A 21,052-nucleotide genomic window follows, 5' to 3' on the forward strand; every position below is an offset into this window, starting at 1 on the left:
CCACCTCGTGGACTTCAGATAAATTCTACAGACTTTTATTGTGTGGATTTGTCAGAGAATTGTAGAATATCTGAGTTGGCTGCCCAAGGATCAACCAGTCCAGCTCCTGGCCCTGCACAGGATCATCCCCAACAATCCCACCCTGTCTCCCAGAGGATCATCCAAACCCTCCTGGAGCTCTGGCAGGCTTGGGGCTGTGCCCAAACCCTGGGGAGCCTGGTCAGTGCCCACCACCCTCTGGAGAAGAACCTTTTCCTGAAATCCCACCTAACCCTGCCCTGGCAGAGCTCCAGCTGTTCCCTCACGTCCTATTGCTGGTCACCAGAGAGCAGAGATCAGTGCCTGCCCCTCCCTTTTTTTGATGTACTGATTTGTGTTGTACAGATTTTTTCCAGGATTAGGAGTAATTTTATGCTCTTTATTTCTTTCAAAGGATGCTAAAAATTTTGTAGCTCCATAAAATCAAGTTCTCCCATACTTAGGACACAACAAAGGCCAAACCAACCCTTTTACACTCAATATTTTTTGTTGTTTCCTGGGCAGGCAGAACCAGGTGGCACAGCCAGGCGATGCCAGATGTTTGTGTGTGATAAGAACCAATCCCGAACTTGTTCTTCCAGTGCTTTAACCTCTGAGACACCTCGTGGTGGAAACACTCACTGCTGGCAGCGGCCGAGAATCCATTTTACAGCAACTTGGGGCTTCCATTCTGCAGAGCTTGGACGTGGCCAAAGTCCTGCAGCAACACTGATTTGGGAACAGAACCAACCTATGGCTCGTTTTTATTAAAAAGATGTAAACCCGGGGGGGAATTAATTTTCTTCCTCTACTGTAAGGAAAGGGGAAGTTCTGGCCAGCTGGGGGTTGGTCTCTTCTCCCAGGCACTCAGCAATAGGACAAGGGGGCACGATGGGCTCAAGCTCTGCCAGGGGAAATTGAAGTTGGAGATCAGGTAGAAATTCTTTGCAGAGAGAGTGCTCAGGGATTGGAATGGGCTGCCCAGAGAGGGGGTGGATTCCCCATCCCTGAAGGTTTTTAAACTGAGCTTGGACATGCCATGATCTGGTAAAGGGACTGGAGTTGGACCAAGGGTTGGACTTGATGATCTCAGAGGTCTCTTCCAACCCAAGTGAGAAGAGAAGAGCAACGAGGCTGGAGAAGGGACTGGAGCACAAGTGCTGTGGGGAGAGGCTGAGGGAGCTGGGGGTGTTCAGCCTGGAGAAGAGGAGGCTCAGAGGTGACCTCAGCACTGTCTGGAACTGCCTGAAGGGAAGTTCTGGCCAGGTGGGGGTTGGTCTCTTCTCCCAGGCACTCAGCAATAGGACAAGGGGGCACGATGGGCTCAAGCTCTGCCAGGGGAAATTGAAGTTGGAGATCAGGTAGAAATTCTTTGCAGAGAGAGTGCTCAGGGATTGGAATGGGCTGCCCAGAGAGAGGGTGGATTCCCCATCCCTGGAGGTTTTTCAACTGAGCTTGGCCGTGACACTGAGTGCCATGATCTGGTAAAGGGACTGGAGTTGGACCAAGGGTTGGACTTGATGATCTCAGAGGTCTTTTTCAACCCAATCCATTCTGTAATTCTATGGATGTGGCACTGAGTGAGAATCCACCATGTCTTGATCCAGCCCCACTGTGAGAATCCACCATGTCTTGATCCAACCCCACTGTGAGAATCCACCACGTCTTGATCCAGCCCCACTGTGATCACCAGCCCAGGGCACTCTGTGCCCTGGGCTGGTGATCACAGTGGGGTTGGATCAAGGGTTGGACTTGCTGATCTCGGAGGTCTTTTCCAACCCAATCCATCCTATGATCTAAGAAAGCCTGAGAGAGTTGGGATTGCTCAGCCTGGAGAAGAGAAGGCTCCAGGGTGACCTAATTGTCCCTTCCAGGACCTGAAAGGAGATACAAGAGGGACTTTGGACAAGGGTTTGAGTCACAGGACAAGGGGAATGGCTTCCCACTGCCAGAGGGCAGGGATAGGTGGGATATTGGGAGGAAATCCTTCCCTGTGAGGGTGGGGAGGCCCCAGCACAGATTCCCTTCCATCCCAACCACCCCACGCCCCTGTGAAGAATTAGATCAATAATTACAACAGTTACGTGCAAACAGCAATAACTTTGGTTTGCCTTTCACGCAGGGTTTTGGTTTTGTTCCCCAGACCTGAAACTGAGTGTGAAACATCCCTTGGATGTCAAGAGAGCCACGGATTGAAAACGCCCTGAAAGTATCGAGTTGGTGTCACATTGTGTCACCAGCGTGGCAAGCAAGGACATTAAAGAGGTGGAATGTACTTTATACCAGTTTTCTGTATTAATTAAGAGAATGGAATAGCAGGACTGTGACCACTATGGACTCCTCCAGCTCCTTTTTCTTCCCTCTGTGTAGGTAGTGGGGAACTGGCGCTCACTTTTTATCAGCACCAAGCTGTGTCCTGCATTCCCAGGCCGTCTGAATTGCTGTTCACAGCTCAGCCTTCATTTTTGGTGCTTCACTGCCTGTCTTTTCATGCAAAATTTGGCTGGGGCTCCACTACCACCCTTGAACGTATAAATCTGACATTTTTCAACCTCAAATTGGCTCTCAAAGCAGAAGGGAAGGCTCTGGCGGCGCTGAAGCAGCGAAATATAATAGAAAATACGTTTATTTGCAGCTTTCGCAGCCCAGCCGCGTCTGAGGGCGCTCTGAGGGCCGCGGGGGCGGGGCCAAGCCGCGGGGTCCGCCTGACTGACAGTCGAGCCAGCCAATCACAACCCGCGATCTCCTCGTGGCTCCTCCTCCCGCTGCTCAAACCGCCCAATCAGCGCGCGGGAGGTTAACGGACCGTCCCGTGCCAACGTCGGCGGCCAAACGCGCCAATGGGCCCAGGGCAGGTTGGTTACCAATGAGATCAAAGAGTTCGTGAACAGCGTTACACTATTGGTGGTTTTACCTGTCTGTCATCACGGCCGAGGCGGCTGATTGGCTGCCCGGGAGGAGGGGCGGTTTCCGGGGGCGGGGATAGTATATTAGGGGCGGACAAAGGCGGCGGCGAGGCCGTTCAGTTCGCCGCCATTTTGCGCAGCGGGCGCTGAGCACCAGCAGCCGCCGCGGCCGGAGCGCGCTCTCTCCTGTCCTCCTCCTCCTCGCTCCGCGCCAGCATGTCGCGGGATCGCTTCCGTAGCCGTGGCGGCGGTGGTGGCGGCTTCCACCGGCGCGGCGGTGGCGGCGGCCGCGGCGGCCCCAACCACGATTTCCGCTCGCCGCCGCCCGGCATGGGCATGGGGCAGAACCGCGGGCCTATGGCGGGCGGCCCGCAGGGCCCGGGGGGCCCGCCGGGCGGCGGCCCGAAGCCTGAACCTCCGAAGCCTCCCACATCCACGTCGGCTCCGCCTTCTTCGTCCTCTTCAGCCGCCGCCGCCACCACCGCGGGACCCACCGGCAGCCAGGCTGGAGCGCCTCCATCCTCCGCGCTGCCCGCGGGGCAGCAGCCGCCGCAGCAGCCGCCGGTGTCGGCGCCCTCCTCGTCTCCCTCCGGCCCGCAGCAGCAGTCCAAGCCCAGCCCCAGCCCCACGCCGGCCGGCGGCCCCAAGAAAGGACAAGGACAGTCTCCCGGCGGCGGCCCCAAGGGGCCGGGCGGCCCGCCGCAAGGGCCGCACAAGGGTGGCCCGGGGCACCGCGGCGGGCCGGGCGGGGAGCCTCGGGGCCGCGGGCAGCAGCACCAGGGCCAGCAGAGCCTCGGGGCGCAGCAGGGCTCGGCGGAGCGCGGGGAGAAGCTCTCGGACGAGGTGAGTCACGGCCCCCCCACACGCCTCCCTCAGGCACAAGATGGCGGCGGCTCCGCGCGCCCGCGCCGCCATCTTGAGGGGAGGAGCGGGAGGGGACGGCGGCGCCGAGCGGGCCCGGGCGCGGTGGGGGCCCCCTGTGAGCTGCGGTTTGTGCCCCCTGTGAGCTGCGGTTTGTGCCCCCTCTGAGCTGCGGTTTGTGCCCCCTCTGAGCTGCGGTTTGTGCCCCCTCTGAGCTGCGGATTGTGCCCCCTCTGAGCTGCGGTTTGTGCCCCCTCTCAGCGGGCCCGGGCGCGGTGGGGGCCCCCTCTCAGCTGCGGTTTGTGCCCCGTCTCAGCGGGCCCGGGCGCGGTTTGTGCTCCCTCTCAGCTGCGGTTTGTGCCCCCTCTGAGCGAGCCCGGGCGCGGTCTGTGCTCCCTCTCAGCTGCGGTTTGTGCCCCCTCTGAGCGGGCCCGGGCGCGGTTTGTGCCCCCTCTCATCTGCGGTTTGTGCCCCCTCTGAGCGGGCCCGGGCGCGGTTTGTGCCCCCTCTCATCTGCGGTTTGTGCCCCCTCTGAGCGAGCCTGGGCGCGGTGGGGGCCCCCTGTGAGCTGCGGTTTGTGCCCCCTTTGAGCGGGCCCGGGCGCGGTTTGTGCCCCCTTTGAGCGAGCCCGGGCGCCGTGGGGGCTCCTCTGGGCGGGTCTGGGCTGTGTTTTGTGCCCCCTCTGAGTGGGCCCGGGCGCGGGGTGTTCCCCCTCTGAGCTGCGGTTTGTGCCCCCTCTGAGCGGGCCCGGGCGTGGTGTGTGCCCCCTCTGGACGAGTTTGAGCTGCGGTGTGTGCCCCCTCTGGGCTGGTCTGGGCTCCGGTGTGTGCCCCCTCTGAACTCCGGTGTGTGCCCCCTCTGAACTCCGGTGTGTGCCCCTTCTGGGCTGGTCTGGGCTGCGGTGTGTGCCCCCTTGGGGCGGTCTGGGCTGCCGTTTGTGTTCTCTTTGGGTGGGTCTGGGCTGCGGTTTGTGCCCCCTGTGAGTTGCGGTGTGGGCCCGGGCGCGGTGTGTGCCCCCTCTGGGCGACTCTGAGCTGCGGTTTGTGTCCCCTTAGGGAGGTCTCTGGGGTTACAGTTTGTGTCCCCTTTGGGCGGTCCCGGAGCTGGTTTGTGCTCCTTCTGGGCTGGGTCTGAGCTGTGGTTTGTGTCCCCTCAGCGAGATCTCGGGGTGGGTTTGTTCCCCCTCTAGGCGGTCCTGGAGCTGTGGTTTGTGCCCCCGCTGGGCTGATCTGAGCTGCGGTTTGTGTCTCCTCAGGGAGGTCTCTGAGGATGCGATTTGTGCTCTCTCAGGGGCGTCTCTGGGGCTGTGGTTTATGTCCCCTCTGGGCTGGTCTGAGCTGCGGTTTGTGCCGCCTGTGGGCGGTCTCGGGGCTGTGCTTTGTGTCCCCTCGTGCTTTGTGTCCCCTCGTGGGTGCCTGGGCGGTCCCAGCACTGTGGTTTGTGTTTCCTGGGATTCCCGGGCCGTCCTTGTTCTGCGCTTTGTGTCCCCTCGCGGGGTCCGCGGCTGCACCCGCAGCTCCATGTGCAGCACTCGGAGATGGCTCCAACCCTCTGCTTCTTTGTAGGGGTTCAAAGCGAACCTGTCTCTCCTGAGGCGGCCTGGGGAGAAGACTTACACACAGCGCTGCCGGTTGTTTGTTGGGAATTTGCCTGCTGATATCACAGACGAAGACTTTAAAAGACTGTTCGCCAAATATGGGGAACCAGGAGAGGTTTTTATCAACAAGGGCAAAGGCTTTGGATTCATTAAATTGGTAGGCATTCCTGCTGTGTGTCCGTCCGTTTCATTCTCACGAAGTAGAGATGGTGAACTTAGTTCTCTAAAACTGGGTTTTAAACTTCCCTCAGGAGTCTCGAGCTCTGGCAGAAATTGCGAAGGCGGAGCTGGACGATACCCCGATGAGGGGCCGGCAGCTCCGTGTCCGCTTTGCCACACACGCCGCGGCGCTGTCGGTGCGGAACCTCTCGCCCTACGTGTCCAACGAGTTGCTGGAGGAAGCTTTTTCCCAGTTCGGTCCAGTGGAAAGAGCTGTTGTGATTGTAGATGACCGAGGTAGATCAACAGGAAAAGGCATTGTTGAGTTTGCATCAAAGCCAGCTGCAAGGAAAGCCTTTGAACGGTGTACTGAGGGGGTGTTTTTGTTGACAACGTAAGTACTTCCCCAGGATTTTTGTTTTAAGCTGAATAAGGATTGTAGGCTTCTAGTTTTTTGGAGTGGAGGTTCTTACAGAAAAGTAAAATGAGTGTTTTGTGTTCAGCACTCCCAGGCCAGTTATTGTGGAACCACTGGAACAATTGGATGACGAAGATGGTCTTCCAGAAAAGCTTGCTCAGAAGAATCCCATGTATCAAAAGTAGGCACAGTCTTTTGTTATAAACAGGCTCTGTTTGATGGTTTATGTGGTATTGTCCCAGGCTCTCAGGGGGATGGAGTAATTTTTCAGAAACAGGCTTTGAATTTTGAGTTGTATTTCCAGTTCTTTTTTTGTTCATATTTTTTTATAAAGTAACATATTTATTGGTTGAGTGTGTTCACCAAGTGTTACACAAGCAGTTTCCTACATTGTGTGCAAAGAAACAGCAGCTCAGTAACAGATGGTTTTGGTGTGTGTGGAAACTTGAAAATCAGACTTGAACCGTTTCATCCTATTGTTGAGAGCTGTGATCTCCCTTAAGGCACGTCTTGTGCTGATGATCCCATGGGGAACTTGATGTTCATGCTTTGAAATGAGGCATGAAATAAAATTTTAACTCATTCCATGATTAATAGAAACTTGTTGCTTTTATATTTGCTTTGTGAGCTGAGCACTGGCATAAAGGAAGGTTGGGAGTCTAGAGAAGTCTTGTCCAAAGTAGAAGTTTTTTTAGGCTACAATCTGTATATTAAACATGTTTGTTGTAAGAGCTTTGTATTTTCCCAGATTCCAGAAAGGGAAAGCAGGGAGGGAGATCCAGTCAGTCTTGTTTGGCTGAGAAAGTGCTCAAAATTCCTTGCTTTGATCAAAAACTACAAGTGGTTTAGAGGCAGCTTTGAGAAAAATGTGGATTGATGCAGTGTTCCTAAAATGGTGAATACTTTATATTACTAATATATGGAAAGCTTTGAACTTTCATGGTTTTGTGTCCTTAATTACTGAGTGTTTGACTCCAGTTTCTTTAGATGACAAAATAAACTGTTGGCCCTCAGGGATTTTGAGAACTATTTAAGTGAAGGCTGTTATTTGCCTTTGACACACAGTGCTTTGGCACTGGAAAAATCCACTTCTCTGTGTGCTGCTGCTCTGAGTGGCTGTGCCTGCTTGGGCAGAGGCCTGTCTTGTTTGAGGAATTGCCAGCAATGGAGAGTCTAAAGGCAGTTCAGAGAGGGTGAACAAACAGTAGCACTCTAAAGATCTACCTGGCTCTGATAGTGCAGAAATCTCCGTATTTGCTGCACTCCCATCATGGCCAGTTCTTTATCCTGTTGTTGTCAGGTATTTTCAGGGCTCCCTTGATGTTCCCTGATAATTCAGTTACTCTGCTTGTCACCTTGTTTTGACCTTGAGTTTCCAGGTTTGCCCACTCTGAGCACTTTCCTTCTGCAGGGAAAGAGAAACTCCTCCTCGTTTTGCTCAGCCTGGCAGTTTTGAATTTGAATATTCCCAGAGATGGAAATCTTTAGATGAAATGGAAAAACAGCAGAGAGAGCAAGTGGCAAAAAATATGAAAGATGCCAAGGACAAACTTGAAAGTGAGATGGAAGATGCTTATCATGAGCATCAGGCAAACCTCCTGCGTCAAGGTAATTGGTTCTGAATTCTGCCTTTTGTTTCTGCTTTAAATGTGGGTTTGAGTATATGTCTGTGTAGTGAGTAAGTTTGTTTCCTGCTGTGAACTTGAGAGTTTGAGTTAAAAAAAGAGCAACTGGTAGGATTTTTTTATTTCAGTGGAGTCTTGTTAAGAACAGTGACTTTGGAAGGGACCTGTCTGCCACAGTGCAGCTGACATGGATCTCATCCAAGTCTGACTAAAATCTGACATGAATTTGTGAAAAAGCTGCTCACAGACTTCATTCCTGCAGACCTCATGAGGCGCCAGGAGGAGCTGAGACGGATGGAAGAGCTCCATAATCAGGAAATGCAGAAACGCAAGGAAATTCAGCTGAGGTTGGTTTGGCTTTCATGGGACTTCAGTTACATTTATGGGTTGTTTGTTTGTTTTTCAATGACTTACCTGTGAAAGTTTCTGTTTTCCGAGAAACACCATTGGTGCTTCAGTTTGTGTATGTGAAATTGAACTGCAGTGTAAGTTTCTCCTCAAATATTTGAGCATTATAGATTATGTTTTCTTTGCTTAAGTGTAACCATTCAGTGCCTTTAAAATTGCTGTTACAAATGATGTTGATCAATGTCAGATGTGTTCCACTGCTGGGGTTTAACACTCTGCTTTGGGGTGACCAGGCAGGAGGAGGAGCGTCGCCGGCGGGAGGAGGAGATGATGATCCGTCAGCGGGACATGGAGGAGCAGATGAGGAGACAGAGGGAAGAGAATTATAGTAGAATGGGTTACATGGATCCAGTAAGTGAAATCATGGCAGTTTTGGGTGCATTACCATGTTGTGGAATTCTGTTGATGTATTTTCGAGGTTGTTTGGCTTCCTTTGGGTTTGCTGCTGCACTGTGTGTGTAGGGACAGTGGCAGCAGTTGGCTCTACATGTGCTTTATCTCCTGGAAAGTCTGGATTGTGGTGGTTTATTAGTCCTGCTAAAAGTTGTTTCTTCTATGCAGAGGGAGCGAGACATGAGAATGGGTGGTGCTGCCACAATGAACATGGGAGGTAAAGAACCTTTAACTAATTACTTCATGTGGTTAACCCAGAAATTGTCAGAATATGATTATATATTTCTCTTCCTTAGATCCTTATGCTACACCAGCCCAGAAATTCCCACCTCTGGGAGGTGGTGGCGGCATAGGTTATGAAGCTAATCCAGGAGTTGGCCAAGCAGCCATGAGTGGTTCTATGATGGGAAGTGACATGGTAACGTATCCTGTGGGGGCTTTAGCTTAGCACAAGGGAATTGTTGTGGTTGGGAATGAGTTCTCTCCAGTGTTGGAATGGATGTGGAAATGTCACTGTTAACTGCTGGCTCTCTGGTCAGGTGTTTAACAGGCAGTGTGTAGCACTAGAGTAGCTGTTAACCTTTATGGGAGCTTACACACTCAGGAGTTGTTTGTAAGTGAATTCAAATGTGCTGTTAAGCATATTTGCAATTAACTCTTGATTTCATTGGACTTTGGAAATTCTGCGTCACTGTTAGGCTTGGAAGGATTTTTTAATAAATTCTAGAGAATCTTTACAAATTTCATAAAATACATAATGTGATAGCTTTTCAGTAATTTGATGTTCTGTATTGGTGGACAAGAGAGATTTTTGTTCTCCTTCCCAACATGTCACACTGTTTCTTTTGGCCCTTCCAAGCCTAGGTAGGCTGGATGCATGTTGGTCTGGGTATGCTGTGGAGTCCACAATCTGCATTCAGGTCTGTTTCAGCAGCAGATTAACTTAAGTAATCAGTGGTAAACAGCATATCCTTTAGTCTGTGCTGATGTGGCTGTAGAAGAGCAGAAATGCTGGTTTTTAGCTTCAGGCATGTTCCAGCCATCCTGGACTGTAGCCATAAGTGGTTCCTGTGTCCCAAAGGAATGGTAGCCCAGTGTGTGTTCCCATGTTGGGCATGACACAAAGACAGAGCCTGTTAAAGCTCCATCCTCTCCCCTGGTCTGAGGTGTGTCTCCAAACTGTACTATTTTTAGCACACTACATGTGTGACTGGGCTTGGAGCCTGCTTAGTTCCCACACTGAAGCACCATGGATGTAAATTAACGAAATGCTTAATGGGCAGGATGGGAATCCGTTGGCTTAGGTGGCAATAGCAGAGTGCTCTCACCCTCCTGAAAGGGTGACACTGTAGCACAAGCTGAACTCAGTGATTTTTGGGTGGGTTAGGCCTCGGGCTTAACATGCTGAACTACTTAGAAGCTTGTCAGGTATCTTCTGTTACAATTTTTGGGGAACCATATCTTTGGAATGGTAACTTTGCAGAGCATCATGGATTCAGTAGACAGTGCCGTTGGCCTTAAGGTATCTCGATAAACTACTGATATTGAAGCAGTTCCTGAGCTTCCTGTGAGCAGTTAGGCAGTGTGTGGTGGATGCTGTGTACATTTTTCTCCTGAACCACGGTACAGGTGCACACTGAACTTGTGTAATACCTGAAATGTGATCTGGTCAAAAGGTGTGACAGCGAGGTGGATTAACTGCCCGGAGTTTCTTAGGCTGGGGGTCTCTGCCACACAGCGCTGTCACAGTTCTGTACTGATACCTTTTAACAGAATTGGGATACCTTTTAACAGAATTGGATATGAGCTGAAGCTGCCGTGAATTAGGCAGAAACAACCTAAATAATGTTTGTGAAATTCCTTTCCGGAAAGGGTTGACAGTGACTTTCAGAAGTCAGGAGCTGGAAGTGTGAATTGTCAGTTGCAGATACTTTTTGTAACAAACCACCTACCATTGTTCTGTGACTCAGTAGTGGGAAACTTGGTTGAAATGAAAGTTTAAAGATCTCTTTGACCTTATAATGTGCAAGTTCTGTAGACTGAATGCTGATCACACCTACTAATACAGTAACTGAATGAAGTACGTGCAACTGGAGGTACTAGTAAAAACACCTGAAGCCTCTGCTTTATTGCAGAGTAATAGCTGTTACACCTTGGTGTGAAACCTTTCAGTGCTGTGAAGTTGTGAATTTCCCAAGAGCTTGTGGTGAAGGGGTGGGGTGGGGAGGGAGGTACTGCCTGGATGCACAAAACCCTCATAGCTCTGACTGAAACACTGAGCGCTTGGAACATGATTTGCATCTGATGCAGCAGCAGCTCTGGAGTATGTGGGGTTTGAACACTGCCAGTCTCTGCTCGAGCAGTTGTGTTGGTTTAGGTAAAGCACTGGTCAGTAGCTTTTTTCACTTTTTTTTTTCTTCTTGCAATGCAGTAGTGCTCACAATGAGTTTTGGTACTGCCTAAGGCCTCTGCAGTTTAGTCAGCAGACCGTAGTCTTAACCCCATCTTGAAAAGCACATGGTCTCTAGACAGCACATGCCAGTCCTGGTGAGTAGGCATTCTGTTACATGTGATGAATGTCAGCTCCTGCTTCAGCCAACTGGAGCTGCGTTCTCTGATTAGGCTTTTTGGAAATGACAGTGATGTGATCTGAGCTTTTACTGCACTAAAGGTGAGAAGTTTGCAAGCTATTTGCATTAACTTGGTTGAAAATTTTGCTAGAGCTCATTTGGAAAAGTTGTTAATTCACATCTGCACTAATGCTTACATTTCTAGCACTGCAGGGAGGATCTGTTCTTTGTGACAGATGTATGAGAATGCATCAAGTGGGAACATACCTCAAGGCATGTATTACAATAAACTAATTTTTAAATTACCCTTTTTTCCTTTCTATGTTCCCGGTACCTGTGGATCGACTCAATGGTGATTGTATCGACGAACCTTGACTGCGGAACCTTCTAAAAATATATACTTAACACACATGGACATCAACTACCTATAATGAACTGTTAATTCTGTTCCAATAGCGTCCTGAACGCTTTGGGCAGGGAGGTGCGGGGCCCGTGGGTGGCCAGGGGCCCAGAGGAATGGGGCCTGGAACACCAGCAGGATATGGTAGAGGGAGAGAAGAATATGAAACCCCAAACAAAAAGCCCCGATTTTAGATGTGACCTGTAGTTTCATTCCAGTTTGTTTTTGTCTGTCTTGTTTAGACACCAACTTCTTAATTCTTGCATTTTAGTAAGAAAGCTACGTTTTTATGGATGTTAGAAACTTACTGACCTAATATTTGTAAGTGGTCTGTTTGGGCGAGTACAATTTAATTATGTAATGCAGTGTTTCAAAATCAAATTTAGCTGTTTTTTTGATGTATAACGTCCCTAACTTGATGGCAGTGTACCTTGTGCCACTGAATTCCCAAAGTGTACCAACCTTTTTTTTACTGTGCTTCAAAATAAATAGAAAACTAAATGTAGTAACTCTTCTTGCCAGTCGTGGTTAAACAATTGAGGCTGAATTACCACACCTGCCACAGTAACCAGGGCCTTGAGTTGAGGTTGGACTAGACCAGGGTGTGGAACTGCAGTGAAGAGCGAGATCTCTTCCCACAATGCCTCTTTAGCTAAAGATTGGGTTAAATTGTAGCTGAACTTTGCAGTAGGTGCAGATTTTTTTGAGCAGTAATTGTGCTGCAATAATGAAGCAAATGGAAACCTTGCAAGTGCTGTAAGATACAATATTTAAAGCTCCACTGCAAGCAGTGCAGTAACAAATTCCATATTTTAGCTACGGCTGATGGGTGGTGGGTTGGTAGCACTTGCCAACCTGGCAGTCACTGCTTGGGAATCTTTTACAAACTTTAGGCAGAAGACTAGCAATGGCTATTTTAAAATAAATTCATAGAATGCTTTGGCTGACTTCCTAACTAAAAGATTGTTAATGTGATATTTATATGCTCTTAAGCTCTCTTGAGATTACAGGATCTGGCCTTTGCTCAGTGTTGTACACCTGCCTGAAATTGCTTGGCAAAAAGACCAGAAGTGTTACTGGAGTGATTAAGGTGATCTTGCTTATGTCCTCATGCTAACAGTGGACTAATTTGCCTAGTTCAGAATACAATCATTTGTGTTATGGGGACTGCAGGAACTATTTTTAAATCGTGTAGCTGGTGGGCAAATCTTACAATCCTGTATGTAAAACACAGCAATCAGCTTGCTTGCATGATGGTTATCGCTCTTTTATTATTGATGTTTGGAGATAATGCTTCAAAAGTAGTATCTGAATCTGAGTTGAAGAGTTAATACTACACAGTGCAAATAAACTCCCTTTAAGGTTCTTTTTGTAGAAGATCTGATGAATTCGGTAGCTCACTGTTCATTGTATTGAGCCTCAGAAGAATTTCAAAGCATTCTGGACTCATTGGTAAGGTAGTTGCTTTGATTATTATTCCTTTGTACCAGGTGAGCTGGGAACGTGACTTCCCAGTGTCCAATACCTCAGTGTTAATGCAGGATACATCAACCTGCTTGGCACAAAGTAGGTAAACTTTGCTTGGCTGTACCTTCACACGATCCCCAGCCACCAGTGTGCTGTGAGTAGTGTTAATCTTCCCAATACCTTTCCATTCCTTGTGCTAAGCATTGGCTAATTCTAAATTCTCTGCTAAATTTTCTCTGTGGATAAAACTTTAGTGTCAGATTGCAGTGGTTTAGAGTGCAGTTGACTGATGGTGCCTCTTGAAGTACTGCTGCCCCTTAAAAGACAAAATAGCAGGTTGGGAAATGCTGATACAACACTGGGAACATGAAGCTCCTCACTAAGGAGTGACTCAGCTTGTTTGGTGAACGCTTCTTATTTACCCAGTGTCATGTGAAAGGGAGGAGGGAGACAGAAATGCAGAGATTTCTAGTCTTAACTGTATTAATTAAAAGTTAATAGCTGTAAGTGCTTCCAGACAATCAAATCCTTATGTACCCAACACTGTGTCTTTTAACTGACAGCACAAAGGTTGGAAGGGGTTCTGAGTTCTAAAATGAAGCTACACTGAAGCCAGGGAGAAAATTATTAGCAATAAGCACTTCTAGACAATCAGAGCCTGATGTTCCCAACACTGTCAACTACGGGACAGCCCCCAGGTTGGAAGGGTTTCTGACCTCTGATGTGAAGCCACACTTAATAGCCAGAAAAGAACTTTTCTCACAACCACCTCCGAAATAACATTTATTAATACAAATATGTGACAGTTCTTGTGGGTTCTGCTTTGCTGGTGAGAACGTTCAATGCAAGATTGTATTTAATTGATAATAAGAGCCCAAAGGAAACCAGCACAAACACATTCTACAGAGACAAACACACCAAACTCAGGTTACAGTACAGCAAAGTATCCCCTTTTCACAACAGACAGAAACCAGCAGCAAAGAACTACTGACTAAAACCACAGCCACCTAAAACACTTATCTAGACACTCTCAATAACACAGGACAACAAAATACCTTGCACACCACTCTCTCTGTAACACAAAACAAAAAGAAAGAACAGAACTGCTTCCTATCAACACACATGTTGACAAAGAAACTGCCCATTGAAAGTAAAGGAAGTTACTGTAGTTGTAAACCAGAGCTGGTCTTGTAAAGTAAGAATAACAAAAAGCAATAACCAGTATAAAGTAGCAAAGTGTGAAGCAAGTTACTGTTATCAGTATTAAGGTAGCAAAACAGAGTTAGTAAAGGAAATGCTTATAAAGTAAGAATCAAAGTAGCTGTTAAAAAGGAAGAAAGTAAAGTTAAGAAAGTAAGGTGTAGAAAAATAAAAAGCACCTGGTCTCCTCACCTCCACATTGTTCCATGAGGAGAAGGAGACAGGACAAGCTGCAGCAGTTCCCCTCACAGAGACACTGGCATTTCCCCTCTCTCTGGAGTTTAAACTCCACACTTTTTATACCTTTTTTTCCTTCATGTGGTTTTGTGACCAATAGTCAATCTGTTGGGGGGGGTGATGGTGATGCAGATGCCTGAGGCGAGGTGGATCCTAGAGCAGTCATAGAAGATATTGCAAAGGAAGGCTGTGCTATTTCTTAACACTCCATCCTTTGTTAATCTTACCAGTTTGAGAGCCTTTGTCCTCAGCCAGGAGCACCCCTGCAGGGGGCTGGGGGGTCTCCCTCAACCCATCAGGCCTCATCAGGGGCCATCAACCCACAACCCAGTAAAGTTTGGGCGTTGGTAACATGCTACAAAAATGAATTGCTCTTCAGGAAATTCCAAATTGGCAGTTCCTAAACTGCAGACCAATTACTTGGGAGTGCTTGTATTGGATAGCTTACAAATGAGCAGTAATTTGCGTTATTGAAGCAGTTTTAAACCATGTGTTTGCTGGAGGGTGTTCGTGGGACACCCACAAAAGCTGGAGGTGTCCGAGGTGGGGAATTCTGAACGTGAACATTAAATTAATTTTTTCAGTTTATTTTTCAGATTACATGTCATTCTTTATTAAAAGAGATGCTGGTGCATATCCTAAAGTATGTTCTTTTGTAGTTCTGTAACTTGGAAGAGTGAAGGATGCTGCTGTCCTTGTACCTTACAGAGCTTGTCTTTGGGTACCCCTGTTTTGTACGTAGTAGGTATTAAAAATAGCTGAGTTGCAAACCCAAGATTAGTAAATATATTGAAAGATTTGGCAGTTTTCAAAACATCTGAAAGTTTGGTTAAATCTGGCTTTGTTTTAGCTGCATAAGCAGAATTTCTAAGACAAGTTCTGCTTTGACTTGCATGTACTAAACAGGCATATGATGAATTAGCCAACTTCACTTCAAGACCTTTAAAGGTGGTTTCTTAAAAGCTGGCAAACATGTTAACTTTGAAATCTGATAAAGTTACCAAATGTGGGAGGCAAGAAAGTGACGTTCCTTTGATCTGTTCCTATGAGGTTTTGGACTTTTTTCATAAACTCATATTTATGTAATTGAATCTTTAAACCATTCAGAAGAGTGCTTTGCTGGACAGACCTGGTTTTGGATGGTCTGGATCACGTAACACATTTTTGTACTGGACTTAGAGGACATTGGCTGTTGCAATTTAGTTTGTTTTATCAAAATTGAGCCCATTTTGACACTTAGAGCTCTGAAAACTGCAGCAAGTAGAAACTGGTATCGTTACACATATGTCTTTGCACTTTCTCAGAAATTAATATAGAATAATCCTACCTTCTGGTGTAGACACATTACACTAATTTATACAGCTGATGAGAAACTGAAACTTCTTTTGAGATTTTGTGGTATTTTTGTGGTAGATAAATTCTTGGCTTCTCCTTGGCAACCATTTACTGTGGCAGCAGGTTCTTGCTGGAGTTTTGAGACTGCAATTTACACTTTAAAACTAGTGGCCTGCTACGTAACTGCACTTAGCCAGCATTTCTGCAGTTCATAACTGTGAGGAACGTAGTACCACAAATGGCAATGGACATTAGGACCCGGATGTAGTATTCCTGCTTGCTCCAAGATTCTCATTGCCGACTGCGTCCAGGTAGGTAACAAGCAATATAATATAACTTGGTGACTTTCTATGTAATCTTATACTGTGGGTATTCTGACATCACACTTCTGACTGTGGAATTACAGTGCAGCACTCCATACCTGTATGTTGAGCTTGCATCAAAGCTGTGTGGGTTTTGGTTTGGAGCTCTGTCTCCTTCAGAGACAACAAGTAACTTACTGTGGTTCTTAGCTGAGGATTTCCAGACCCGATTCCTCTGTACATATGACTTGGCTTGGGTGGATTTTTCTTAGTTCCGATGTAATGAAGATACTCTTAGATGAGCACTGTGGGGAAGAGGGAATGTGATCTTAAACTCACTTGACTAGTCGAGTGGGTGCTCTCTGTGCCTAGAAAAGAACTTGTTTAAACTTTCTGTAGTGACAAAGTGGCCCATCTGCAGCTCATCCCTGTGTAGAGTCTTGGCTCGATAGGAATGTGTTATACCTGCTGCTCTTGCCTCCTGTGCACTTTGTGAGAGTCACTTCAAACAAGCAGCTCTAAGACTGATCTGGAGTATTTTTGAAAACATAAATGAGTGCTTAGATGAATATCCCATGAGTAGTTTCATAGAGCTTATATTGGATATTGCAGTTGTCTTTATTTTAGCCTTTGATTGACAAGCCTGATAGATTCCTCTGCTTTAATTGACAGCGATGAGATTCTGTTCCTTCTGCCTTGTAGAGTCATCCTGGTAGTGTAATGCTCAATTTCATTTTTCATCAGTCTTGGGGATGTAATTCTAAACTCTTCATTACTAGAACTACTGACTTCAGTGTTCCAGGATTAACATGCTTACCTTGCCAGACATCCAGGCATGCTGATCTCCAGCTCTTTTGCATTATTCTTGAACCTGAATTTCAAGGTCCCTTGTTCCTGCACATGATCTGACTCTTGTCTGATACTCAGTTTGTTTCACAGGTGTTGTAATGTGTTTTCCCACTTGTTCTGCAAAGTTGTGCTTTGCATACTGTTTCTTGTATTATTGTCACTTTTGGACCCTTCTATGTTACCTTCCAGGCAGGACTCTTGCTGGTGAACAGGGATCTGCTGGACAGCCTTGCCATCTGCTGTAGCCACCTTTCCATGTTCTACTGAACACTTGAAGTAGCAGCTGCACCTTAAGATCATGACAACAGGTCTTTGGTTACACCCCAGTGAGTGTAGCCAACACCAGCTGGTCACACAGCGACAACCTTGTCATGAAGTCTTTTTAACTGCCTGTGATGGCTTTGCCTTTACCTGGGACTGGGATCCATTCCGTGCTGGCTCACCCTTACCTGGGACTGGGATCCCCTGGCAGCCACTGTGCTGCTGTTCTGTAGCAAAACTGAATTGGAGATCTTGAACCAGTGCTCAGATCTGACTTTAGCTTTTCTAGTTATCCAGTTCTGGATACTTGACTTTCAGGAATGTCGTGGAGGGGTTATTGGCACATCTGCCTCATTCCGTGTACTTGAACTTAAGCACATTTTTGACACTCCTGGACGAGCAATTTGTGACTGAACTGCGGGGCTCAGACCAGCTCTGGCTGCAGTAATGAAACTTGGTGTGGTAGCAAACCTGAATAGTCATGTCTGCTCTAGGTCAGTCTGTAACAAGTGGGTACAAGAAATGACATTCAAGTGCTTGCATTGTGTTTCATCTTGGTTTTATCTGTGTGTGAAAAACATTTTTTCTCAAAAGCTTACCTGAAGCTCAGAAGTGTGGTGTCAGAATACATTGTACTGCTAGGCCTGGTGCTGGCAGGAGAGCACAGCACAGCGTGGATGGGGCTTTACTGTAACACTAAGCATACAAAGTGTTGATTTGCTTGCAGTTCTCCCCATAGCTAAACACTGAGGCCTGTGAGTAGTTTAGGACTCGAGCAGTAATGGGGTTGCATGTCTCTGTTAATCATTGCCAGCTGCAGTGACATGATCAGGAGGGCCAGTGTTCTGTTCCATTATGTTCAGTGAGGCTGAGCATGTTGGGAAGGATGCATCCAAGTATACTGCTCTGGGGAATCACTTGGCTTCTTCCACTACTAGCAAGTTTGGAATCAGCTAATTAGCTTCAGATTTTTTTTTTCTCTCTCCATACCAGCTAGTGGGGCTGTTAAATAGCTGCTGCCTGGCAAAGGAAAAACGGGAGGATTGGCCTTCTCCCACCTGTGTCATTGCTGCTAGGTAATGATTGACATGTTAGGACTTGGCTGTGCAATCCCGCAGTGGTCTGTGAATACCCCATCTCTATACATGTTGCTTCTGAACACCAGTACTGAAGAGCTAACTGGGGAGGGCTGGGAGGAGCGTGGCCAGTAGGGAATAATCTGCAGTGTTCAAAGGATGCACAAAGATATAGTATCCCTTATGCATGGGGTTTGTTGCTATGGCAGAGAAAACAAAACGTGCATAACTCTCCTCCTCCTCCCCCCCGAGGGCCATGAGAAAACCCAGGTGGTGGGTTGGACACTAATCCTGAACTTGTCCCTGCCTGGTCAGATCATGCTGAGCCCGAGGTGTAGTCTGTCTCCCAAGAGGAGCTGTGCAGAGCCTTGGGCCACATCCCCAGCTCTCACCACTGCAGGCTGCCCTCAGCTATAGTAAAGGGGGTCTCGCGAAGGGAAGGACCTTGCTGAGGATAAAAGCAGTGACAGTGCCAACCTCAGTGTCTGCCTTGGGCTTCTGAAACACCTGTAGGACTGTTGAACCCAAGGGCTCCTACAGTCCAGGGCCACTGCAGTCCCTCAGGAAAGGGAACAGAGGGCATTGCTACAGGACACAAATAGGGTCAAATAGTCGAAGTAGCTGACAAAATTAATGCCTTCACATAAGGGATAATATACCTCTGGCTGCAATCAAACCTCACTGTGCTCAGACTGGGGGTTATGGTTTGTGCTCAGACAAAGGTGCAGTTCTTCAGGCAACTACCTGCATTTTTCTTCAGCTCTTGATGAGTGTTAAAGCTAGCCTATTTCTGCCCCTTATTCTTCCACTTAATGGTTTGGAATAATTGATAAATTTCCCCTCATAACTAATCAGTCCATGTATCTTAAAAAGCTTATTTTTAAGTTAGTTTTGAAATGGTCCAGATCTGCTGTGTGTGACTCCAATAACTTCAGTTGTTATCCTTTAGGTGAAGATGAAAGCTGAGTGACACTGGAGTGCTCATCCATGGGAAGTAAGTATCACTTTTGTTCTGAATGGATAAACTAATAAAGGTTTCTGGACACTTGATGTTCAGTCAGAGTACCTTTGAATTGGGGAATACTGAGAGGTTGGAAAGAGTGAATAAATTAAATGTGTAGGGTAGAACTCAGTGCCTGCTGTCATGCCGTGGGCACGAGCACCCTGACTCCATCTGGGCTTCATATCTTGACAGCAGTGGTTAAAAATACCTTTTTAGACGTGGGTTTGTACAAAAGATTTCAAAATCACTGTGGGTATGATAACTTGAGAATGTTTTTCCAGTTGAGGAGCTGAGCATGAGCACATCCAGCACGGTGCCCAGTGGTGTGTGGAGAGACCAAGGGAACGGGTGGACAAGTAAGTAGTTGGTGTCCAGAGTTCAGTAGCCCATCCCCCTGTGGTGGATTATGTAATTCTTGCCTGAAATTTGTGGTTAATCTGAATCTTACATAAAGTTTCTAAATCTTCTGTAGTGCCAAAGTGTAACCATTGTCTGAGGCCTCTCAGCCCTGCAGCACCAAATAAACTCCTCTTGAGTGCTGCAGGTGGTCAGACAAGAAATGGCCACTCCTGTACTCAGGCTACAGAGAATGGGGTGGGTGATTGTCAGCATGGAAAAAGGAGACTAGAGCAGCTGCTTCTCAGATGTTAACCCAACTAAACTTTGTTAAAAGGCTACTTGGCTGAATTATTTCAACACTGAACTTAAAAAATAACCTGGAGTATAAATCAGCATGTACAGGAGCACGAGCAAATAGCAATTCAGGGAGATAAACCAACTTGCAGAGCTGAAATTAATGACATTTCCCTCTAATTGTCACTAAACTACAAGAGGGAACTTTAGGTATTTAAAATCCCGTGTAAGGAGCAACATGCTGAGTTTTTAACTCAGAAGTCATGGGTAAGTAACAGCTGAGATACACAACTAAACCATTCCTGTAGAATCCTCTGTAGTTTGTCACTGCTGCTCTTGGCCCTGAGATAGGAAAGTGCACAAAGCCATTTCAGATCTTAGAAATAGATGAATTCTGTTCATTTAATCTCAAATCTGATGTGATAAAGTCCTAGATAATACTTGACAAGCCCATGGCCTGTTGTGATGCTGATTCCATGTCATGACATGTAGTTTCTGCTGGTGTTTTCAGTCTTTCTAATCATATGCTTTGTACCTGCAGAAGAAGAAGAAGTCTGCAGTGAAGAGGAGCCAGGAACACAAACAATTTTAAAAATAAAACATTTGACTATTTTTATAAATGACTTGTGTTTTATTTCAAGTGTCTTCAGTGAGTAAGCAAATCTGTCCAGTGTGGTATGGCAGAGTCTGAGAAACAAGATCTTGTGTGTGTTTCACCCATTCCTTAACCCCAGTTTCAGTCTTCTGTAGTTTTGTATCACAGAATTCCGGATGTTTGCCTGTGCTGCTTTCTTGGTGATGACTGTAGTCATTAAGCCTGAGATGCAGAAGTTAAAGAGTTCTTTGGAAGTCAGGAGAGTGCTGGGTTTAGCTCTTGCAGCACAAATTGCCCTGGTTCGTGCTGCTTCACTTGGTGCTTTGACAGCTGTTCTGTGCTCATACATGGTTCATGCTGTCACTCATTAACTACAATCCTTTGTTTAAATATCAAGTTGGGATGTTAAAATACACCTGTGGCAGCTCTGCTCATTGTAGCAGTTTCCTCCTGCAGGGGCATGAGGAGTCCTGAACATTTGCCTGGGACCTGCTTTGCCAGAATAGAAAGAGTAAAATTAATTTCATGTGACAAAGTGGAATGAAACACTTGAGAGGTGTCTGTGCCTGGGGGTCCCTGTGGGGGGGAGGGTTTGGGCTGCACTAGAGGCTGGTGCTGTTCTCTCTCAGGCAATCAGGTTCTGGGGCAGGGCAGTCTGATTGTTTCACTCTGATTTGTGATTCTGGTATTGTCTCAATCCTGAAAAGGCCTTGGTGAGGTTTGTGGTTCCTCAATAGCT

General features: G+C 47.3%; 1 protein-coding gene across 3 annotated transcripts; it reads left to right on the plus strand.

Moving 5' to 3' along the window:
- Positions 1–3,031: 3,031 nt before the first annotated feature.
- SFPQ (splicing factor proline and glutamine rich) lies at positions 3,032–20,338 on the plus strand. 3 transcript variants are annotated; one of them, XM_071576934.1, is made up of 13 exons: positions 3,032–3,767; positions 5,351–5,539; positions 5,634–5,935; positions 6,045–6,140; positions 7,371–7,567; positions 7,847–7,931; positions 8,226–8,343; positions 8,554–8,602; positions 8,682–8,803; positions 18,000–18,082; positions 19,032–19,076; positions 19,367–19,441; positions 20,260–20,338. In XM_071576934.1, exons 1-11 carry the CDS (start codon positions 3,141–3,143, stop codon positions 19,033–19,035), a joined length of 1,872 nt encoding a protein of 623 aa, XP_071433035.1. In that variant the 5' UTR covers positions 3,032–3,140; the 3' UTR covers positions 19,036–19,076; positions 19,367–19,441; positions 20,260–20,338. The 3 variants fall into 3 exon arrangements, with proteins under 3 accessions (XP_071433035.1, XP_071433036.1, XP_071433034.1); XM_071576935.1 differs by lacking the exon at positions 18,000–18,082; XM_071576933.1 differs by lacking the exons at positions 18,000–18,082; positions 19,032–19,076; positions 19,367–19,441; positions 20,260–20,338 and adding an exon at positions 11,412–12,720.
- Positions 20,339–21,052: the final 714 nt, after the last annotated feature.

Source organism: Pithys albifrons, chromosome 24 (assembly GCF_047495875.1).
Source record: "Pithys albifrons albifrons isolate INPA30051 chromosome 24, PitAlb_v1, whole genome shotgun sequence".
NCBI classification, from domain to species: Eukaryota; Metazoa; Chordata; class Aves; order Passeriformes; family Thamnophilidae; genus Pithys; species Pithys albifrons.